The sequence below is a fragment of the Xenopus laevis genome, chromosome 9_10S (assembly GCF_017654675.1).
Source record: "Xenopus laevis strain J_2021 chromosome 9_10S, Xenopus_laevis_v10.1, whole genome shotgun sequence".
In the NCBI taxonomy this organism is placed as follows: Eukaryota; Metazoa; Chordata; class Amphibia; order Anura; family Pipidae; genus Xenopus; species Xenopus laevis.
Window position 1 is genome coordinate 36,541,407 of NC_054388.1, and position 23,587 is coordinate 36,564,993.

The 23,587-nt window shown below is 39.7% G+C and overlaps 1 protein-coding gene across 9 annotated transcripts; it reads right to left on the reverse strand.

Annotated features, from left to right (window-relative positions):
- Positions 1-1,440: 1,440 nt before the first annotated feature.
- Positions 1,441-17,520, reverse strand: MGC81970 (protein). 9 transcript variants are annotated; one of them, XM_018237497.2, is made up of 19 exons: positions 17,182-17,520; positions 14,179-14,242; positions 13,906-13,978; positions 13,021-13,174; positions 12,580-12,629; positions 11,895-12,089; positions 10,195-10,263; positions 9,678-9,728; positions 7,900-8,017; positions 7,634-7,786; positions 6,943-7,080; positions 6,793-6,858; positions 6,226-6,430; positions 4,584-4,661; positions 4,439-4,471; positions 3,551-3,677; positions 2,502-2,607; positions 2,333-2,411; positions 1,441-2,235 (listed from the first exon to the last, which is right to left on the reverse strand). In XM_018237497.2, the coding sequence occupies exons 4-19, from the start codon at positions 13,114-13,116 to the stop codon at positions 2,135-2,137; spliced, it is 1,665 nt and encodes a 554-aa protein (XP_018092986.1). In that variant the 5' UTR covers positions 13,117-13,174; positions 13,906-13,978; positions 14,179-14,242; positions 17,182-17,520; the 3' UTR covers positions 1,441-2,134.
- Positions 17,521-23,587: the final 6,067 nt, after the last annotated feature.

Genomic DNA, 23,587 nt, shown 5'->3' on the forward strand with positions numbered 1-23,587 from the left:
TCCCCAAACTGCCTCCCGGCAGGATGGCACTCTGCGCAATTCATTTTCCGAAATCGCCTGAAGTTTCCTTGTGAGGCAACTTCAGAAATGAATCGTACAATTTACATTTTTGCCGGCGGGAAGGCAGGGGAGATAAGTCTGTGTGCCCTGCCCCTAAAGGCTCACACACATGCAAATCCTGTATATAATCTGCTGGATCAGTGTACGAGTGGCTGCTTTTGTGTTGCATCCCACCATATATGGCTGCCTGCAAGGGAGCTTAACTTTGTCAACGTGCCATTTAAAAGTTGTAGTCCAGAAACTTCAATTACATTCCAAAGCACCAGCTGGATAACATTCTGATCTCTGTGGTCGTTGGTCTAATTAAAAACGGCCCTCCGAGACTCCTGCCTCCTGTTTTTCTTGCATTAACTTCCACCACACTCAAGAACTATAGGAATCTACTTTTCTAGGAGCAACATAACCGCTTCAAAGCATCTGCTATTGGCATTTTCACAACTTGCCCTACCTGCATGCTAAAAAAAACAAAACACATTTTTAACCTTATGGAAGTGTCAAGAGATGCATTCAGAGCCCATGCAGTGTGTGTGTGTGTGTGTGTGGATATCTCCTAGAAGGCTCCCTAGCCCTTGCATCATACATGCAAGCTAGGATGCACCAAGTGCTAAATAACACAGAAGACTTTTTTAGTGTAGTCTGTCTTGCACCCAACAGTGCTGAGCTTTGCCCAACTTGCACTTTCAAGCCCGTGGGCTTTGTGCATGAGCCATACGAGTTACAGCCCATATGATTAAAGGGTAACTCCATAAACCCCGACATAAACCCCTAATATACCATCACAGTTACCTGCTTCTTCAAAAAGTATGAATAAATGCAATTGTCTATGCTTCAATCCAGCTGTTTATCAGTTCTTCTCTTTCTGCATCATTTGAAATCCTGGCAGGGAAGGAGGGACTAAACACTGATGTTACAAATTGTAACAACTTCTCCACAACTTACAGACAGCATGCAGGAACTACATAACCCACATTGCATTGCGTTCTGTTCTTTATTGAAATCAGGTGTGCAGGGAATTGTGGGGTTTGGAGGATGCAGGAGGAGTACAGATGGCTGCTGATGTAACAGTAGTCAGCCAGCTCAGCAAAGTAGTCAGACAGATCAGGAGGAGAGCAGGGGGCTAGGCTTAGGGAACTGTTCCTAACCATTAAAAATCATGAAAAGTACGCATATTTTTGTCAATTGATGTATATTGCAAAGTTGCTTGAAATTATGTTTACTTTTCAAAAAGCTTGTTATGTTTGTGTGGAGTTCCCCTTTAATAAATTAGGCCTGATTGTCCGATCTCACCCCTCCCTACGCGTCAGTCAACGCTTTATGTATTCCATAGCTTTACAAAAAAAAAAAAAAAAAACTATTTCAGACAACAAAAAGGCACAAATGTGACAATTTTTCTAAAGATCTTTATTTTAGAGAGCTTCTTTACAAAGATTGTTGAAATATGAAAGTTTCATAGAAATATCAAGCGGTTTTGTCAAACACACCAAATTAACAAAAGTATATATTTCAGAGCTCACAGAGCTTAAAGAGCAAAGGATTATATGCGGCCAGCCCAAATACCCCCTTGTATTCCCTGGCAGCCATTTAAAACTGCTGCGTTTTGTACAACTCGTTTACCTGGAAGTGGAAACACAGTGGCGATTGTTTGGTACTTAAACACCTTGACACTATGTACAAAAGAAAAGAACGAGTACAGAAATCGACTACCGAACGAAGGTTCCAACTGTATTGATGTCAAAATGTTTAATGGACATAATTCATGTACAAGGATTGCCGTAAAATTAAACATTTAAGCCATTTAATAGGGGGTTAAGGATCAAAATGCTGTAGCTGAACACTTCCCGTGTGCTGGACCTGAAGTGAAAGAAGATCTTTTTACATCTGCCCTTTCTCAAGATGCCGATCATCTATTCTACAGAGACAGCGAGGCAGCATAAGCAATGAATTAGCCGGTACAAGCATTTACTTGTATTTCACAATCTTATACACCAATGACCTTCTCTCTGTACCTCCATCTAAATAAAAAGACCAGTCTCTCTCGAAAAAAGCATATATACAAAATGGTATTCTTGTCCATTCATCGGCGAGAAGGAAACAAAGGCTGAGTTGAGGTCATGGAATCAGGGAACAGGCTGTGGTACGTTGGGACTGGTACATAAGCAGCGGTGATCATCTTACCTATTGGAAAGCAAAATGGGGAGTTAAACAGATGTATGTTATATATACACAGAGATAAGAAGACCAAAAAAAAAACCCAAAAAACAACAACACTCACCAGCAAACCACCTCCCGTGCAGAGCGTTAACAGCAGCAATAGCAGATGTAATGGTTGAACATTTGACATAGACATTGCCCTGTTGGTAAAAAATTGAAGTTGTAGCTGAACAAAGTACTTTGAGACAATTAAATACATTTTAATTACAATTTAACACAACACTCCTTACCTGAGGGGAGTTTTTATCTACATAAATGTGAATGGCTCCCCCGTGTTTATTGCATTCCTCCATGACGTCCTCTTTAATTTCAGAGTCCCAGCCTAGCTCATCCTCTCTGTAAAATATTTAGAACACAAAGACTCTAAAATCTCAATGCGAACACATATTTTTATCACTTTGCCCAATGTTAACACAGCTTTGTCCACAGGGAAATACAAAAACATTTTTTTGAATAAAATATTTGCATAAAAATAGTCTACATTTCCCAGGGTTGTGACGGCTAAATAAAGCAATGGCCACTAAAAAATTAATTAAAGGAAAACTATACCCCCAAAATGAACACTTAAGCAACAGATAGTTTACATCATGTTTAGTGGCATATTAAAGAATCTTCGCAAACTGGAATATATATATTTAAGTAAATATTGCCCTTTTACATCTCTTGCCATGAGCCACCATATTGTGATGGTCTGTGTGCTGCCTCAGATCACCTGACCAGAAATACTGCAGCTCTTACTGTAACAGGAAGAAGTGTTGATGCAAAAGACAGAACTCTCTGTGTTAATTGGCTCATCTGACCTAACAAGTATGGTTTGTTGGTATGTTTGTGTGCACTGTGACTTGTACGATCCCAGGGGGCGGCCCTTATTTTTTAAAATGGCAATTTTCTATTTATGATTACCCAATGGCACATACTACTAGAAAAGTATATTTATGAAAATGGTTAATTTACATGAAGCAGTGTTTTACATATGAACTGTTTTATGTGATATCTTTTTATACATTGTTTGGGGGGTATTGTTTTCCTTTAAAATAAAATATTTGTCAAGTTGAACCCATTAATCCATTACACTACACAAGGGCTGTCCAACTAGAGGCCAGCAGACCAGATGTGGCCAACAAAGGATTTATTGCTCCAGTCGGATCAAGATTTTATTGTACAATTCTAACATAATTTGGCCCTCAGATACACCATGGGACGAATACGCAATAAGTTGGACAGCATTGCACTATACATTTTTTTCCTGAGGTAATTACAAAATGTTGCATGTACTTACGTTTGTGGGTTAAACATGTTGGAAAGCTGGAAGCACTGTGTAGCAATGGGTTGAGTAGTTGCGGGGGTAGGTAGCGGGGATTGTGCCAAAGAAATGGTAGCTGCAGATGCAGCTGCAGCAGCCAGTGCTAGAATCAAGAAAATGAATTTTTAGCAGATTGTGTTGTTGGGAAGGCTAGTAAGTAAACTTAAACAGACCCTTATTGGACCATGCATGGGGGAACCCATATCTGGCTAGAGCCAAGACAAACATACAAACAGGGCTGACTTTAGTGTATACTGGATGAAGATACTCAGATTCAGGGGTGTCCAAACTTTTTGCAACGGGCCAGATTTGGTGAGGTGAAAATGTGTGGGGGGGACCATTCAGCCTTAACATCATTTAACTCATTTAAACATGGAATCGCTTAGCAGTAGCAGTAATTTTTGCTGCCTGTGTGCTGAAGGTGTTAGTAATAGACTCGTAGTGACGCCATACTTCTTTAGTTTACTGTACTGGCACATCAGTACGTCTATTGACACCTTCCGCCCTAAAGAAGTATGTGAAGCGTCGCATCACAGTATGTGTCTATTGCCAACTTCTTCAGAACACAGGAAGCAGTATAGACCAAGGGGGCAGATCATTTCACTAATGTGCCCAAATATTACGGCTACACAACGGCGGGCCGCATTATTATTATTAATTTCATGATGGAGGCGGAGGGTCGGTGTAAATTGAAGACAGGCCACAATTTGGACATGCCTGCTCTAATTGATATGATTAGTGAATAACACAGATATCGTTCCTTTCAATGCTGCAGTACAAAACCCATGGATTTTTTTTCCAGTGCCATTAAGTAACTGGACATTAATTTTGTATAATGTGAAGGGGGGGGGGGGTTATACTAACCTTCACTCTGCTGAGAAATTCTTGTCTGGAGATCTGTTAATAGTAAGAATTGAAAGTTAACACAAAGGAATAAAATGGCAACACTGTGCTTGGTGAAGCGATTTCTAAAACATAATTTACAGCAACTATTAAATGCAATGCTTACCTGCTACTGCTCCAAAAGCTAATGAGCCACTCATCTGTAGAGCTTGTTGTGCTGCTGGAGGGATCTGCAAACCAGTGCCTGGAACAGCAATATATACACACAATCAACACCACTATTTACACACATTTGTGACTAGTCACCTAGTGTACATCAAAAATTGGTACTAAATGCTGCCTTGTATAGGAGCATTATGCAGAAGCTTCTATTTACATTACTAGCCAAATATAGTGGTTACAAATAAATGAAAATCCACTGACTGTTCACCTTTAAATTAACTTTTAGTATGATGTAGAGGGATATTCTGAGACAATTTGCAGTTGGTTTTCAGTTTATATTATTTGTGCTTTTTGAGTTATTTAGCTTTCTATTCAGCAGCTCTCTAGTTTGCAGTTGCAGCAATCTGGTTGCTAGGGTTCAAATTACCCTAGCAACCATGCACTGATTTAAAAGAGAGACTGGAATATGAATAGGAGAGGGCCTGAATAGAAAGATGAGTAATCAAAAGTAGCAATAACAATACATTTATAGCCATAAAGAGCATTTGTTTTTAGATGGGGTCAGTGACCCCTATTGGAAAGCTGGAAAGAGTCAGAATAAAAATGCAAATAATTTAAAAAAACTATAAAAAATAAATAATGAAGACCAATTGAAAAGTTACTTAGAATTGGCCATTCTATAACATCCTAAAAATGATCTTAATGGTGGACCACCCCAGTTATTTATGCAGACAATGCCACATATGCCGAAGCTAAATCCTCGCACTATTGAATCGGATGCTTGCCAACAACATATGTGCTGCATTATGGTCTAGCAAATTGTCAGTCTGCTGATGTAGCACACACAGTTGCAGGTTTAAGGTTACATTACAGACAAGTGTGATGCCTAGCCATTACCCTGGCAAAGTGCTGGTAGTTTAAAGGTTAAATATAAATATTCACAAAATGTTGCCATTTTTTTTAACTAAAAACTAGGTATTCAAAAAAAAAACAAAAAAAAAAAAAAAACTGAATTACAGGAAGCCAATATCCCATAGACTCAACTTAATCAATTATGTCAATTCCTTTTTCTCTAAATAATAAAACAATCCCTTGTGCTTGTTCCTAACTAAGATATAATTAATGCATATTGGAGTCAAAACAATCCCATTGGGGTTTACAATGTTCCTGAATTATGAAAAGATCCCTTATCTGGAAACCCCCTGGCCTCAATCATTCTAAATAGCAGGTCCCATACCTGTAGTGTTATATAAAATACAAAGTTTCTTTGCCATTCAAAATAATCTCATGCTCAATTGAAACAGACCAGGCCTTTGTCATCAATAGCCAGACATGACAGTGTGCAAATTGCATTGAGAAAAAAAGAAGCAGCTTTCCCACATGTACTGATTAGGAGAATACCCATACTTGATTATTCCTTTATGACAAAGAATTCATATGCAGTTTTTAAAAGTGAAAATAGGCAAAAAAAATTCCAGCATAAATGTAAAAACTGCCCAACAGCACAATATACAGCACAAATGTAGGCTACTAATTATAAATAGCAGTCAGATGTTATGCAGAAAAGAGCTACCAATACCTTAAGGCCAAACACAGAAGTAACAACATAAATATTACCAAGTTGCCCTGATTGTGAAGAGCCTTACCCTCTGCAAGCCTAGCCATTAGCTGAAGACGGCCAGTAGTTCCAAGGTCAATTCCTGTCCTTTCCAGCTCATCGCTGTCAAGAAATGAGCTTGCATTGGATGCATCAGTTCGCTCAGTGACATGGCCAACTTTCATTGGCCGGCCAGCCAGTTCAAACCCATTCAACTGCTCCAATGCTTTTTTGGCACATTCAGAATCTGAAAACTGCAACACATTAAGTCAGACATTTAGAGAGTGCAGGACAAAATACTAACAGGTCTATTTTCATACCTTACCTACATTGGTGTCACAGTTTATAATTTTATAAAAGCCTAGAAAACCTAGCCACCCCCAGTGACTATATCACTATAATCACTTGAATCCTATCAGCACTATTTAATCCCCAAGATTTTAGTTTCCTTGTCCTTCAAAGTTGGTTAGGGTTGATGACAAATGACAAACACTGGAGTGAATAGAAGTAAAAAGAAAAAAAAACAAAAAACACTGGTACACTGTATGTGACAAATAAGTAGCAGAATATGAATGGATGCACAGAGGCAGAATGAGAGAGGAGTCAAGACACTTACAGTAATAAACCCATATCCTTTAGAGCGACCAGTCTCACTGTCCATCATAAGCTGAATACTTTCAATCTATTAGAAAAAATACTGCATTAGTTACTCTATCTCCAGCCAATGAGGTCAGCATTTGCTTAAATAATTACTGCTTTTACTCACCCTGCCAAAAGGCTCAAATATGCCACGAAGCATGTCTTCTGTTATATTGAAGTGTAATGATCCTACATACAAGCGCATTGGCCCAGCAGTGCCTTTCTGAAGATTATTGGCTAATGCAGCGGCTCTGTTTTTTTCTGCCTACAGGGATGAAATTATAAATTGTGTTTGTGCACAGAAAAATGAAAGGTTAAAGGGGTTGTTCATCTTCAAACAACTAGTTGTTTTCAGATAGATCACAAGAAATAACGACTTTTTCCCCAATTACTTTCTATTTCCTATGTGTCACTGTTTTTTTAATACTGAAGAGTAAAGTGTCATTTTTCATCTTCTAAAGCAACTTTGGGACCCTGTAAACTGTTAAACTCTTGGTTTAAATACAGGCAGCTATTGGATTTAATACAATAGTTGCTAATACTCCAGAGATGCTGCCGAGAAATGTATAAACTAAATGTTGCAAAATTGTTCATAGTTCAGAACCTGCACCTGAATTACTGAGCTGCCAAACACCAGAGACAGGAACATTCTCTTAACTTTTAACTTATATTTTGGACAAACCGTAAAACATAAATAATGGTAAGTAATTGAGAAAAGTCTATTCCTGGGGGAACAACTGAAAAAAGTGTTTGGAATGTGAACAACCCCTTTAAGCCTTTAGGTAAAGATGGAGCAAATTAGACCCAAAACTACATACCTGTGAAGCCTGGACTATTATTGGGACTCCTAAAACTCTCTGGCCTGTAAGGCCAATTGCAAGCGGCACAGAGCTCTGATCCACAAATTCTACATAAGCAATGCCTTTGGAGCGCCTGGAATTTCTGTCTGAAATCATTCGCACATCACGGACCTGCAACAAGTGAACAACGTTAAATGTGTGCAGACACTTAAAAAACAAAAAAAACCTACCTAAAATTAACTTGTATTAAAAACAATAATTATATATTTATATAATTAACTTACTTTGCCTACTGTTGAGAAAAATTCTTCCAAATCTCTTGGGCGAATCCTAGCAGCCAGTTGCATACAGAACACAGTGCGCGAATCTCTCTCTTCAGGAGACAGATTATCTATTGGACCCCTGGAATAAATAAAACTGCTACTGTTAATGCCAATTTGACTTAAAACATTACAGGACCTCTACACAGCACAATTCCCTGCTGCTCAATGTAATTAAATATCTATACTGAAAGTTAATTCTGCACTCAAATTAAAAAAAAAAAAAAAATACAAACATCCAAGTGTAGCAAAATTTAAAACATACAAATCGCACAGTTCATGGCTTTACATTTCATTGGCTGTAAGTTCAGACGCACCAGATTCAATATTTAAAAACACAATCCCCTCCCAACAATTAATCCACGTATCAATACTTATTACATCAGTTTGCATTGGGTAATCCTAGTGATATTAGGGTCCATCTGCACTCCAGTGCTTTTATATAGTACTTAACATCCCTCAGCAATCAGTTTTGTGTGGTAATGGCAGGGTTATCGAATATATCTAGATAGTGGATCCAGATATCTAAACCTAGATATTTCCATCTTGTTGGCATAAGGTCACCTCCTTCACAATTCTCTTAAAGGAGAATTCAACCCATAGTTTAAAAAACCCTCCCTCCTACCCTAGGTAGAGCCCCCTACCTGCTCCCCCGGGCAAATGCCCCTAAATTTTTTTTTTACTCGCCCCTTCATGCAGATTCTGACTTCGGAGTTCACAGCAGCCATCTTCTTCGGTCTTTTCCGGAAGTTTCGGCACATGCGCAGTTGGAGTAAGTTTCTGGTCCCAAACCACTGCGCCAAAAGTCACAAAAATGTCCGAATTTTTTTTTAGATATTTTCGTGACTTTCGGCAACTGCGCAGTTGTTCGGGACCGGAAATATACTCCAACTGCGCACGAAGATTACTGGAGAAGAAGATGGCTGCCGTGAACTCTGAGGCCAGAATCTGCACGGAGGGGTGAGTAAAAAAGGGGCATTTCCCCGGGGGGCAGAGGGTTTTTTTAAACTACAGGTTGAATTCTCCTTTAAAGGGTTATAACACAAAGGAACGGCTATAAAGTAAAATGCAAGTTACACATTGTTTTAGTTGTTACCATAAGGGCAATAATCAAATTAAGACATGTTAATCCTATAAACCAAGTTAGTGGGCCCCTTAAACTCTAAAATGCCCCACTCCAGCTGGATGTGTAAAGTTGGCATCATATGTGTCCTGATTTTTAGCCATGTAGCCACTACTTCTTAAAGTAACTAAGACTGCATGCTGTTGTGATCAACCAGGAAGCAACCACTAGGTCTGGTAATTTATGTTGAAATGCACCATGCCATTGAGCTCACAAATTTTGGAGCTCCCAAAGACTTCTATAGTCAATACTGTATTTAGTGGATATCATTTGGGGCAAAAAATCTGACAAGACAGACATTTGAAGAAATGTGACAAGCTGCAGATCAGGTCTTGTTTTGAGAGGTTGAATGCATCAGGACCAATCACAGTATTTGAAAGTGTGTAGTGGGTTTATTACTCATTGCAACAAGAGTTAAACCAAGTTGCACAACCGTTTTCAATGAAACAAGTCTTGCTTACTTTATAAGCATGATTCTTTCGAGCAACATACATATTTTTTTTTGTTTAGAAAACACAAGCTAGCAGCTTGCTCTAAGAATTAATCTGCAGATAATAAAGTCAAGATTCATATCGACTAGATTTCTGATGTTAGCACATGCCAAATATTGCCAGCTTACCTTACAGGACTTTTCTCTCTCTTCGGAGGACTTCTGCTCTTTGACCTTTTCCTAGAGAGAGCACATTATGTTAATGTTTATTTCAGAATCTTTTACACAAGCAGTTCTATAGCTACATTTAACTACACCATTTTATTACAGCACTGTAATAATAACTGCCTATTTTCACCCACACCTATTATTAAGTCTTTAGTAACTGCAACAGCCAAGCAAGTGGTTCTTTAGTGGTGCTCAGTAAGAACCTAGTAAAGGAAAAAAAAAACCCCCGCCACCTACCAATGAATATTGTTCAACTGTATTGGAAACAGGTCTTCACTTTGCTGTCTTCAGGAACAGACTAAAGAATCTGATATAATTTACCCCTCATAAAAAACTGCCATTGTCAGCAACTTTTTTAAATTAAAACAGAATTGAAGCAGCTGTCATCTGTGTGTTTCTTTGCCACAGCTGTAAAGCAATTACAAGTGCAATTAATGCATTACATTTCCTAGGTTAGCATATGAAAAACTTAACAAACCTTAACTTCACGCCATGAGGTATTCCTATCTTCCCACGCCCAGAGCCACCGCCAAACTTTGGTCCAGAACTGAAAATTTAAACAGGAAAATACACATAACTAGCGAAATGCATCAAAGAGCAGACTTAAAACCTTCAATCTAAATTGTCAGATAAATAAAACGGTTAATCCCTTCCTAGATGGACACAAAGATGCTGAAAACAACAAACATTCAAAGCTTAAAGGGGTTATTCTCCTTCCAAATACGTTTTATAGTTGAGTTGGTTTTAGATTATTCACCATAAATAAAAACTTTTCAACTGCTTTCCATTGTTTATTTCTTATTGTTTTTCCAAAATTAAAGTTTAAAATTGAATGTTCCTGTCTCTGGTGTCTCAGTCTGGCAGCTCAGTGATCCAGGAGGATATGAAATGTTACAATTTGCTGCCTTTAGTTGATACATTTCTCAGCAGTATCTGTTGAATATTAGCAACTATTGTATCAATTATAACAGCCGCTTTTAATGACACTCGGATTCTGCTCAGCAGGGACAAAGATAAGAAATGTATCAACTAAATGTATCAATTTAGAACAGTTACAGAGTCGGCGACCACCTCCCAAAGCTGCTTTAGAAGGTGAAAAATTAAACTTTACACTTCAATATTAGAAAAACGATCAAAATAGAAAAAAAAGCTAATTGCAAAAAGGATTTAATTCTACTGAACTGTCTAAAAACAACTAAAAGGAAAAGTGTTTGATGGTGAACAATCCCTTAAATAAAAATATGTGGGGCATAAAGCTGCAATAATTCACTGGAAGGAATTGTGCAAAATAAGTGCTGCCAAGTGGTTTATAGAAACATAAAACCCAGTTGTAATGTAAGAGCACAAATGACAGGAAAATACCTTCTCTGGTACGTTTAACAATTACGGTTGAATAAATTAAGAATGCCCTTAACTAAGGGCTTTCAGCTATCATTTTCTTGGTTGACAATATTCCTAAAAAAATACCTGTAATTTTTCCTTAACTGTATAAACAGCTTTACACCGGCAAAAACAAAAGTATAGCCCAAGGCACTTTTAGTAAACATATTATGGCAGTTGCACTGTTAGGTTAAACAAACCTAATTTTGTCTATACACTTAACACAAAGATATATCTTGGCACAACTGTATGCTTTGTCCTAGTTCATATAGGAACAGTGGCACGGTCTGTTGTGTGGCTACCATCCTTCTCAACCGTTCAGGGGATCCTTTGGTTATGCAAACGAAAGAGCAATACATTTTTAGATGTAAGCTTAGTTAAGCAAGTTTCAGACACAGCTGTCACTGGAACATATAGAGAAACTGATGTGTTCAAAGGAAGAGGCATTTAAAAAAAAAAAAAGTTTTTGCTACTGCTTTAATTAAAATAAACAAAACTATCTATAGTTTCTGTTCTGTTGCACTTAAGTGATCACAACAGTAGAACTCAGTGTCCTGACCCCCACCTCCTTGGTGTCTCAAAGCAACTGTTGGAAAATGAGACGTTTATCAAGATATCCTAAGCAATTTAATCTGTATAATGAACGCATTTTAATCAGTAAACCTGAGACACAGACTGATATATGGGGAATGGAGGAGCCCAACATACAGAGCTTTTTGTTTTTCCCAGTGGTAGAAAGGAGCTGGAAGAAAATAAAATTATCCCATAATACTTAAAGGAGATTAAGAGTATACATACTAAGGACTTCTGTAGTGGCCTTTGAACTTGCGCTCTCTGCTTCTGGAGCGGCTTTTCCGCCGTTCCTTACTCCGGCTGCGTTTCTTTTCACGGCTTTTACTTCTCTTTCTTTCCCGATCTCTGCTGCGTTTACGTTCCTTACTCTTGCTGCGTTTCCTCTCACGACTGCGGCTCCTACTTTTACTTTTTTTTTTCCTATAAAATTAAAGGCAGGTCTATGGTAAAGCAATTCCACACAGAGTTAAGCGTGCTCTACCTGTTGCAGAATACCCTCTCGGGTCTAAGGTGCTAAACAGTCTATCAGATCCCCTGCTCAGGGTCAAGCAAATCCAAGGAACTGTAGCACACTGGTTCAGTTTTTAAGTTGCAAAAGTGATTTATTGGCGCCGATAGTTCTGCTTTTGTAAGTAATTGTCACTTGGAAGTTCCTAAACCTGACTGTTTTGGCAACTTGACTGTCCCTTCTTAATCAGTCAGAGTTTCTAATGCTTACTACTGCTGCACAAATATTGCAGCTCCCTCATAGAGGAACATATGGGGGGGGGTAAGAAAGGTAATGTTAAAGCATCAGGCAAATATTTTTATGGCAAAATTATAAATAGCATTCAAAGACAATGTTGTGATAGATATTAAAAACGGTTATTTTTTATTGTCATTATCTCTAAAATCTCAGCTGTGCACTTACTTTTTGCTGCGTTCTTCATGTCCATTGGCACTGCTCAACTTGTTCTCATCCTAAGCAAGGTTGATAGAAGAACATCATGAGGGCGAGGTGGAAATATTTCAAGTGGTCAAAGGTAAAGGGAATTGGGATGAGAGAGTACAAAAGAAATTTTAATGGCTAAGTAACTATTGGAACGTATGTGGAAAGCTACAAAATATATAAATATTCACACAAGTGAATAAAAAAACTTTAATGTAAAAGTCATCTAATAAAATTAAATCATTAAAGAGTTATTTGGGTTTATATACATTACAATTTGTGTAGCTCTGGCTTGCTCTAAAGCCAACCAATGCCTTTAGCATGGAGTGGTGGTAAAATGCTACAGTTTTAACTACATGTAAAAAAAAAAATTGCATTGGTTTAAAAACTTTGAACTGGTGCAGTGTTCCCTATCATCAGTACCAAGGCTACTGTTTGACTAAGGCCCAAGAGGCCATGATAGCAGCCAGCCACTATCCATTTCCTGTGACCGATGCCATTCCTGTGATCTTCGCCCATTTTCGTTGAAGGGTTGGGACTGTAAGAGCTTGATGCCACCTCTGTCACACATCTCGCCCTGAAGCAAACAGGGATTCACACTGCTTTAGTAACGTCGACTCCCAAGAAATGTCAGCAAATATGTACCTGCCCAGCATACATTTTTCTAACAACATACCTGTACATGGAAGTATCCATCTTATGTAAGGGGTCATGTAGCTATAAAAATATATAACTATAAGTTTGGGCTAATAGAAATGATTGGGTAAAAATCCCACATAGGGATATTCAGTCTTTTTAAAGACCAGTTAAGACTATTCTAGGCTTTTCTGTGCTACTGCATGCAAAAAGACAAACCCCCATGTGCTGTAACAGGGTATAAAGGGCCATTTTTCAACTCCTAAAGAGGAGCTTTGCAGCAATAAAAGCAGTTACACTATTCAGTTTCATTAAAAAGCTGAGCTGCACTCATGGCTCCTGACAGCACAGCAGCTATCACAGGTTACTGCATTTAAACTGGAGTATTTTTGTTTTAAAGGGGGATTACATGCTTTAAACAAAGGCTGAATGCTTTTTGTTCGAGTAGGAGGCCTTCGTTTCAATTACTGGGAAAAAATGTATCCTCATCTTTTACAATGACTAGGATGAGCCAACTGGTATCTGCTGAGAAGTGGTTATTCTTGGAGCCCCGCTTATCCCAAAAACCACTGCATTCACCTTGTTGCTATGCCAAACCGGAGCTCGGCAGGTCATTGGCAAGTCTTTTTACCTAGGGGATCACGGTACAGCGATACGTCACTCAATTACTACCTTATGATTGACAGTTCACACTGGAATCAAAGGTGAATTCATGGGAGTAGAGGTGATATATCGTTAGGCAAGTCTACAAAAAGAGATAGATGGGCATTTATTTATCATGCTGAAGTCAAACTACTGCACAAAATAAATCACATCAACAGTAAATATGAACTTTGCAAGTCAAGAAATATTTCCAAGGCCTCCAGGGGTGTTAAGTTTATATTTCAGCAGTAGTTTTATGACTAAACTACGCTCAAACTAAATCTACTAAAAGAGGTTTTTCACCTTTTGATAAGGAGCTTCCAGCATCGCCTCTATGTCAATGTCATCAGCCATTTTTTTGATCGTTCTAAAAGAGGGAGAAACAGAAAATGTATATTGGTACAGAATCTCACTAAATAAAACATCCTTTTACCCCGTGCCTGTTATAAATGGGATATGTTTGGTCAGTCCTTTGCCAGCATTCCTGCAAACCCCAATTTGATAAGATTGTTGGAATGAGGATAAACAATTGGATCAGGCAAAGATCCTCCATCTGTGGACCCAGCCAACATTTTACCAGCCCTAGTAGTAAGGAGAATGCCTGACAAATGTTATTAGAAAAAAAAGATTAAGGCTAGCATTTGTTTCCTGAAAAGGTGCCAACCCTTGTTCAACAAGGACAAAAGTACATTTTTTTATAACCACATATACAAACAAAACAAACACCTCATGTATTACCTAAACATTACTGACCTACTAAAATGAACTCTCTATAAGTAAACAGGTTTGTCAAAGTAGACAGCTACAAGTCATGTGTCAGGCTTTTGCTGTAAAAATGTGATCAGGCAGCATGAGGTGATATTGGCATTTTCTTTGCCTAAAACCTATTTGCTACTTGGTTAAAATGTGCATAGTACCATAAAACCAGCAAAGTCTATAGCATGATATAGCGTACAGGTATAGGATCCGTTATAAGGAAACCAGTTATCCAGAAAGTTCCCGATTTACAGAACGATCACCCATAGACCACTATAATCAAATAATCCAGATGTATAAAAAGGATTCCCTTTTTCTCTGTAATAATAAAACAGTACCTTGTAATTGATCCCAACTAAGATACAATTAATCCTTATTTGAAGCAGAACCAGCCTATAGGGTTTATTTAATGTTTACATGATTTTCTGGTAGACAAGGTATGAAGAACCAAATTAAGGAAAGATCTGTTATCCGGAAAATCCCAGCATTCTGGATAACAGGTCGCTTACCTGTATTTATAATAATGTGAATTTAAAGTTGCCAATTTATGAAGGCACTTTAAGATTTTTTTTTAAAACAAACTGAGTTCACCCTCAAAGCCCTATGTCCTAAAAGCTGGGTTTTTATTGGCCGATATTCATGGCAGCCACAAAACTCTTACTCTGTAATTGAATACAATTGCAAACGGTCTCAACCAATCACCAACCATACTATCAGTTCACATATGTTGTGAAACATCATCTGCTGAACCAAAATTTAGGCAAGTGCATTAGCAGATGAGGAAGTGGAGCTGGAGTACTTTCTGTAGTTACTATTTTCAGGCTATTTCTACACAATACAAAAAGACAGGGCCAGGTGTATAGCAACTCATATGGCGTCTGTCCATATGTTAATGGCTTGTAGGTTGAATAGCACAGAGCACGATTTAACCAGTAAACCTAAGTAAACAAAGTTTGCTTACCCTTAAATCTGGGTAAATGTGAAGACCAAGGACAGCAAAACAACATTCCCACCAAATCTCATCCTAACTGGTCTTCAAACTGCCCCCCCCACCTCAAACCGCCCCCCCCCCCCACGAGTAAGGCAAGCATCACAATTTAAAAAACACCACCACTTTCAAATGCCAAGGATTTACAAGAGATATAGTATGAGAAAAAAAAGTTTTGGAAGGTCAAATCTGACCCCCAAGTCTCCAGATAGCCTTGCCATATGTTATTACACACACACTATGTTAAATGCTGTCTACATGCTTAAGAGATAGGTTTCTTTCACGTGCCCACACTCTACCTACTGCTCTAGAGCAGGGGTCCCCAACCTTTTTTTTTTTTACCCATGAGCCACATTTAAATGTAAAAAAAAAAAAGTTAGAGAAAATAATCATGCTAAAAGTTTACAGGGAGGACCAAATATGGCCTGTGATTGGCTATTGGTAGCCTCTATGTGGACTTACAGGAGGCTCCGATTGGCAGTACATATGGTTTTCATGGATTTCAAAAGGAAGCATCTGCATTGAGGACACAGGGAGCAACATCCAAGGGGTCGGAGAGCAACATGTTGCTCACGAGCCACTGGTTGGGGATCACTGCTCTAGAGGATCCAAGGCAATCATGTATGTATGTATGTATGTATGTATGTATGTATAACAATTTGTAAAGCGCTGTTACGGAGCAGCAGCGCTGTACAGTGTATAAAAGTACATATATATACACATACATACATAGGGAAGACAAATCACATAATATATACAGAATCACATCAGGACAAAGATCTTAAGTGCTATGTGGTAAGAGACATAGTGGGAAGGAGGTCCCTGCCCCACAGAGCTTACAGTCTAAGTGGATGGGAGGCTAACATACAGGCACAAATTGGAGGTAAAAAGTGCACAAGTTAAGGCATATTCAGTGGGCACAGGACTAGGCTAATGTTCTAGTGCTCCAAAAGGTAGACTCTTGTCTCTTATGTCCTAATACATTTTTAAATGTTTTAACCGATTGATTCATTATTTTTGAATCTCTTTTTTGAAATGTTGTCTTATTTCTTTCCCTCAATCCCTCATGATAGCGTCCTTACACCAAATAATATATGCCATTCCTATATAGCACTCCACACTTACAACACGTGACAGACACAGCCGTATGGAATACTCCATGTCCGCCTACTAGAAATAAATCTGCCATTTATATATAAAGGGATGTACTTACACACTCAAGGACACGTGTATCACACACTCAAAGGCCCGGCCTCTCCCAAACAATCCAAGTAACGTTGATCAAACATCACACCGGAACCAATGTCCATGTGAAAACGAATCCCATTATTATGAATCTAGAAGTCGCAGTAGCTAGAGGTTCGCAAGTAAGGCCGTTATGGGAACATTAAAAGCATCTGTTGATACACAATGGCACATTTCCCACAAAGAACAGCTCTCTGAAGGCTGCACTAGTGATAGGAATGACATTGCTAATGAGCAGGCCGCAAAGCAGGGCCTTGAGTAGCGCAGGCGGCACTAGGCCACAAACAGGAAGAGAAATGGCGCAGAGAACGACTTACCAGGGGACCCCCGTGCGGTCTAATTGGGGGCGGACGTCGGTGCTCGTCGGCGTAGAAGACCCGGAGCTTGGTTAGAGAGGAAAAAGAACAATTGGGGCGGATTATCTATAAAGAGAACAAGGCAGGCGTCGTTACTGAGCGGAGTAAGAGCGGCCGGTCGGAGGAGGCAGGCAAGGAATGGAAATAGAGAGAGAGGAAAGGGGAAGTTTTGGGGCGGGAAGTGTTACAGAGCCGTGTAATGGCCAAGTCCTGTGACTCCCTGAAATGGCGGCCGCCAGCCTCCTCACTCGCACACACGAAAGGCGGACAGGGTTTCCGGGGCAACGACTCAGGGGCTGTAGAACGTCACAGGGTAGGGGCGAGAACGAGGGAGGGCCTTTGTGTTTATCACGTGATGGTTTTCTTTTCACTCCCGCTCATTTTGAGGTGGGGGGATTCAATAAAGTCAAGTTCTTGTGTGGGCAAATGTCTACTAACCTTAGAGATAAATATCTGGGGAGATGTTGCCCATAGCAACCAATCAGATCTATGCTTATGTCTTCTAAGTTATATAGGGCTGTTTAAATCGAATGGCTGATTGGTTGCCACAAGCAACAGCTGCAGATATTTTGCAATGTTAGTAAACATCCTAAAAAGAGTGAGTTCTATGCCCTGTTATAGAACAAAGTATAAAGACTGAGCAACATCTCTCCAGATTTTATCTCCAATGTTAGTAAACATGCAGCGCCGTTTCTAGGGGGCTACCGCCTGAGGCAGCAACCCAGATGCCGCCCCCCCCCCTCCTCTCCTGCTCCGCGCTTAAAAATTTCGCGTCGGAGCAGGTTTAAGGGGGCAGCATCGCTAGTCCATTAAGCGCAATGGCGCTCTCTGCACTAGCAGAGCCGAATTTGTGAGTTCCGGAAGTTTGGCTCTTAAAGTTACAAGAGGCGGCTTTTTGCCGCCCCTTGTAACTAGTCGCTCGCTGCCGCCTGAGGCAAGGGTCTCACCTTGCCTCATGGCATTAGCGGACCTGTAAACGTCCTAAAAAGAATGAGTTCTATGCCCTGTTATAGAACATGTATAAAGACTGATTTATTTGTATCCAATCCATTTTGGTGCCTCAATAGCTAGAAGTTCACAAACTTGTTTTAGAAAAATATGGCGGTTGCAACTATCGTGCCCAAGGCCTCAAGATAGGGCACAGTCAACCTGGCGGAACATGTGTGCCATAAGCCCAGGTTAAGGGAAAAATTAGAAAAAAGAAATTCTATATTTTTTTTATCTTTCTCTCCTATTAATACCATTGGCATCATGCATAATAGTAGTTAGGCAAGTAAAATAGTGAGTATTTAGACACGTTCCAATGCTGGGTGTGTTGTGTCAGGTCTGGATTGGTAACCTGTACATTCTGCAAAATGCCCCATAATTTCTGGGAGAGGCTATTTGGGATTCTGTGTACTTGCCATGCCAGGGGCTGTTAAGTCAAGGTATTCCTTGTGCAGGCCTGGCTGGCCATATGTACAGTAACAAATTCACATGTGTTAGTACTGCACCCCCCCAAGTCCACGCAAGTTCTGTTTGTGAGCTTATTAAAAATTGTGGAGTGGCTCTTCCCAGACAGGTATCCAGGCCAGGGGCAGTTTGGGATTTTAAAGAAGAGGAGCCATGTCTCAGTACAATAGGTTGGTATTGTCATTCTTGTTTAGGACTGGGCACTAAACAAGAACAGAATTTTCCTTGTTCTCAAAACTTGCCATACACACGCAGATAACTGTCTCAGATTGAGTTTTGTAGGATTTTCTGTGCATGTATGGCATCCTGAGTGTTATTGTTTTCTGTGTAGAGCAGTCATTTGTGATCAGGCCTGCTTGAAAATCTAATCTGCAGATGCACAACATCATCTAGTATATTGTTCACTGGTTGACGAGGAAGTGGAAATGAGCCACAGCTCCTCTCGTCACTTTCTACTTTCTGATCGTTCTGGCCGGCTGCCTCAATCACTGCCGCAATAGAAGGGCACCATAACATTTATGGACCCTTGTACTTTTATCTATTCATAAATCCCAAGGGCCAGTCAGATATGGCTAACCATAGCAACTGTTAGCAGCATTTAGGCCCAGACTAGCAATCTGTAGATTCTGACAAATGTCAAAGGGGCTACTGAAAGATTTAATAGACAGTCACTATCAATTGGGCCAATGGGGGCTGTATGGGCCTCTGCATACTTAAATACCAGGGCCTATTTCCAGTTTCAGTTTGGACCTGGCAGCAGAGGTGGTGACTGGGGAGAAGGGCTGGAGTGTGAGCAGGCAGGGCACTTGGCCAAAGTGTATTGCCTTGGGGTGCCAATACTACTTGGCCCAGCTCTGGGTGCATGATTAGGGGGGCACTATTATAAAGCATCGAAAAGTTTTTGGCACTCAGGGATGTGTTGTTGCGATACTTAGGGAAACATAATCCAAATAGGAAAATGTTACTGAAATTCAGTTTTTTTTCAGCTAAGTATATTGGCTTGAAAGAAATCATTTAAAAATGCACATTACAGCAGTTTCAACCATACTTAACCCAAGAAAGTGCAAAATGTTTCATGCATTTCTGTGCAAGTGCAAATACGCCAGTGGAGAAATTGCCTGATCTGACCATTACATTTAGGGGCCGATTCACTAAGCTCGAGTGAAGGATTCGAATGAAAAATACTTCGAATTTCGAAGTATTTTTTGGGTACTTCGACCATCGAATGGGCTACTTCGACCTTCGACTACGACCTTCGACTTCGATTCGAACGATTCGAACGAAAAATCGTTCGACTATTCGACCATTCGATAGTCGAAGTACTTTCCCTTTAAAAAAAACTTCGACCCCCTACTTCGGCAGATAAAACCTACCGAAGTCAATGTTAGCCTATGGGGAAGGTCCCCATAGGCTTGCTAAACTTTTTTTGATCGAAGGATTTTCCTTCGATCGTTGGATTAAAATCCTTCGAATCATTCGATTCGAAGGATTTAATCCTTCGATCGATCGAACGAACGTTTAGCGCTAAATCCTTCGACTTCGATATTCGAAGTCGAAGGATTTCAATTCGAGGGTCGAATTTCAAAGTATTTTTTACTTCGAAATTCGACCCTTAGTGAATCTACCCCTTAGTGTTTCCTTTGTTGAATGTTGAATCAGTCTCATGAAGGTGATGCTTCCACCCTCCCCCCTGGCAATGCTAATAGCTCACTTATTTTGCCCAAAGGCCAAGTCAGTGGAATTAGAAAGGGAGCAGGGGATGTTTCATTCCACATAAGAAAGCATTCGGGCGTATAACACATTTGTCGATGAATGCATTCTGATGCACTGCTCTTTTGTTAAACAGTGACTGAGTTGAGTTCCAAACCAGTTTTCAGTTGCATCACACTGATAAAGCATCTCTGAAAGGGACTCGTTTTATTTGTCTTTGGGCATTGGTACAGGGGGTGATTTTGGCCACTTTGTCTAATCACCCACAAACTCTTGTATTCACATAGAATGATGACTTATATTTGTGTTACTTACAAACTCCCCATGTGCCAATGACCTAACATGTTTGGTCACAATTATAATAAAAAGATGTGGGTAGAAGGCTCTTAAAAGTTACTGTACCAAACAATATTTAATGCAAAACCATGGCAGCATGATCTGCATTGCTAAGAAATAATGAGCCAATTTAGTGATAAAAACCTAATCTGTGTCATTATTTGGTCTTCCTTTTGACCGTGAGGTGAAGTCCAGTCCATATGACAGCATTATAAGCATCTTTCAGATGTAAAATAGTTATATAGTTCTTTGTAAAAGTTAGAAACAACCACACCCAGGTAACTTCAAGCAGCTATTTGCTTGTTTATTTACAACAGGGTTTTTCACAAAACAAGGGGTATATTTATCAAAAAGTGAAGTTAGAGATCGCCACAGTCTTCTAGAGTGAAATTCCACCACTCACCATTTCATTTCTATGGGATTTTGAAAGGCATATTTATCAAAGGATTAACTTTCACCCATTGATAAATACTCTTAAAAATCCCATAGAAATGAATGGAGAGTGGCGGAATTTCGCTCCAGAGGACTGTGGCGATCTCTAACTTTTTTTGATAAATATACCCCGGTATGTTTATACAGGTATGGGATCCGTTATCCCGTTATCCAGAAAGCTCAGAATTATGGAAAGGCTGTCTCTCATGGACTCAATTTTATCCAAGTAATCCAAATTTTTAAAAAGTATTTTCTTTTTCTCTGTAGTAATAAAACAGTACCTTGTACTTGATCCAAACCAAGATATAATTAATCCTCATTGGCAACAAAACCAGCCTGTTGGGTTTATTTAAGGTTTACATTATTTTCTAGTAGACTTAAGGTATGAAGATCCAAATAAGGATCTGTTATCCAGAAAGCCCCTGGTCCCAAGCATTCTGGATAATGGGTCCTATACCTGTACTGTATATTCTTCTAAAACCAGACTGGCAGACTGTTTTAGGGCTAATTAATACTGGAAATTGCAAATATGTACCTACATTTTTTTAGCTTTTCACCTTTGCTGCCTTAAACCTGTACAAGCTCATCCCTCACTACTTCCTGAACTGAGAGTTCATTCTTAGCCCCACCCCTTTATCAAAGGTGACTTATTTATTCCAGCAACTGCAATGCCTTTCAGCCTAAGTGAACACTGCCCCTGTTATCCTCCACATATCTATTTTGTTTAAAAGAACACTCTGAGAGCTAAATACCATCCCTCCATGGACTTACTGTGCCACGACTCATACTTTTGTATTGAGCAGGCCCAGACTGATATTCAAACTAGGCCTTGGCATTTTAAGTACACAGAAGCCCAAGCATAAATTACACAAATGAAAAGAGTAAAGAACATTTGCAACACTGCTTTTTGTTTGTGTGATATATGGTGGTCAGGTACCTTAGTCTTATTAGCCCTATGCTGGTCGATGATGCTGGTATTGAGTAGCCACCTCTCCAGTTATTTTTTTTTAATATTTAGAATGTTTTATTGGTTTTCATTGCGACAAACAAAAAAAAAACAATAAGTTACAACATATGTTCAGCTGCATGCTTATCCTGATCTGGATTTCGGTATATTACCAGCCAATCTCTTGTCAATTGCAGCACTCATGTAGTTCTGAGATCATTAACATTATATCCAGTTTATATTCCTTCCAGCTATTGGGCCCATGGGTACCACTCCAGCTCCCCTTCGTAGCTCCTATCTAATAGTTTGTCTCTGATCGTTTCCATTGCTCGGGTCCAGTTTACCTTAGTTATCAGTGATTGCCGACCCGGCAATTGCGTTTTTTTCCAATGTGCTGCTAGGAGAGATCTTGCTGCTGTCAGGATGTGTGTAGCTAGTTTGTGTGAAGGTTTGGAATTGATAGGCTGAATTTTCATGCCTAAAAGAAATGTGTGTGGGATTGCCTGAATAGTGCATGTAGAACCTCAGAGAGCAGATGTTCCAGAATTCTTGGGCCACTGCGCAAGACCACCAGGTTTGTAGGAAGGACCCTCGTTCCCCACATCCTCTAAAACACGTGGCATGTTCCGAATTACCGCTAAGTTTGCTGTTGCGTGTTGTAGTGTAATACCTCCGAAATATGATTTTATATGCTCTTTCGCTTGAGGTTGCGCATACAGATGTTTTTTTTGGCCGTTTTCCATATATATGACCAGGACTTTTCTGTTTACCTCTCCAGTTATTAATTCACTTATACAGTGGCACCTGCTCAGGGATATATGCCATAAATATTATACACTGTGTATAATGCAGCACAGACATATAATTGATGCTTGTTTTTTGTTCTGTGCAAATAGACTGTAGGTGCTCCCCATTAATCTTGTTATTGTGTTTATTTTTTGCTGGTCAACTACCTGCAACCTACCTCTAGTCCTGTGTAAAGAAACAATTTCATAAAAAGTGAAGACACACAGAGATACTAGTAGAAACTACTTGTCATTGCTACAAAATAGACAATAGTGATAATTGGTTTTTCTAAGACACTATATGTGTGTTTTTGCAGACGCAATTCTCAATATTGTTTATAGCAGGGTATTTTGTAGCCACAAAAAGTAGCTGCTACTAGTAGCTCTGTGTGTCTTCACCCTAAGGGCTATTCCACACGGGGAGATAGCCACGCGTTTGCGGTCGCGGCGACAAAGCGCCGCGCCAGTCGCCGCGACCGGCGCAGGCGACAGTTTTGTATGGGCGCCTATGTAAAAACGCCTGTGCTAACCACACGAGGCGATGCGCTTTTCAACAGTCGCCTGAAAAAGCCTGGCGAGGCAAGAGTCAGGGCACACGCTCAGATTCTGGGAGATTAGTCGCCTGCAGATAAATCTCCTCTTCTTCGTGCGACTGATCTCTCCGAACTGCCTCCTGCCGGCTAAAATGTAAATCGCCTGCAGGATG

Excerpts from the sequence above, each read along its gene's own strand:
- MGC81970 (XM_018237497.2), bottom strand. The coding sequence starts at position 13,116 with ATGGGCGAAGATCACAGGAATGGCATCGGTCACAGGAAATGGATAGTG. Across the intron at positions 3,678-4,438 it reads AATTTCTCAGCAGAGTGAAG|CACTGGCTGCTGCAGCTGCA; the intron begins GTTAGTATAACC and ends TCTTGATTCTAG. Across the intron at positions 2,608-3,550 it reads AACATGTTTAACCCACAAAC|AGAGGATGAGCTAGGCTGGG; the intron begins GTAAGTACATGC and ends AATATTTTACAG.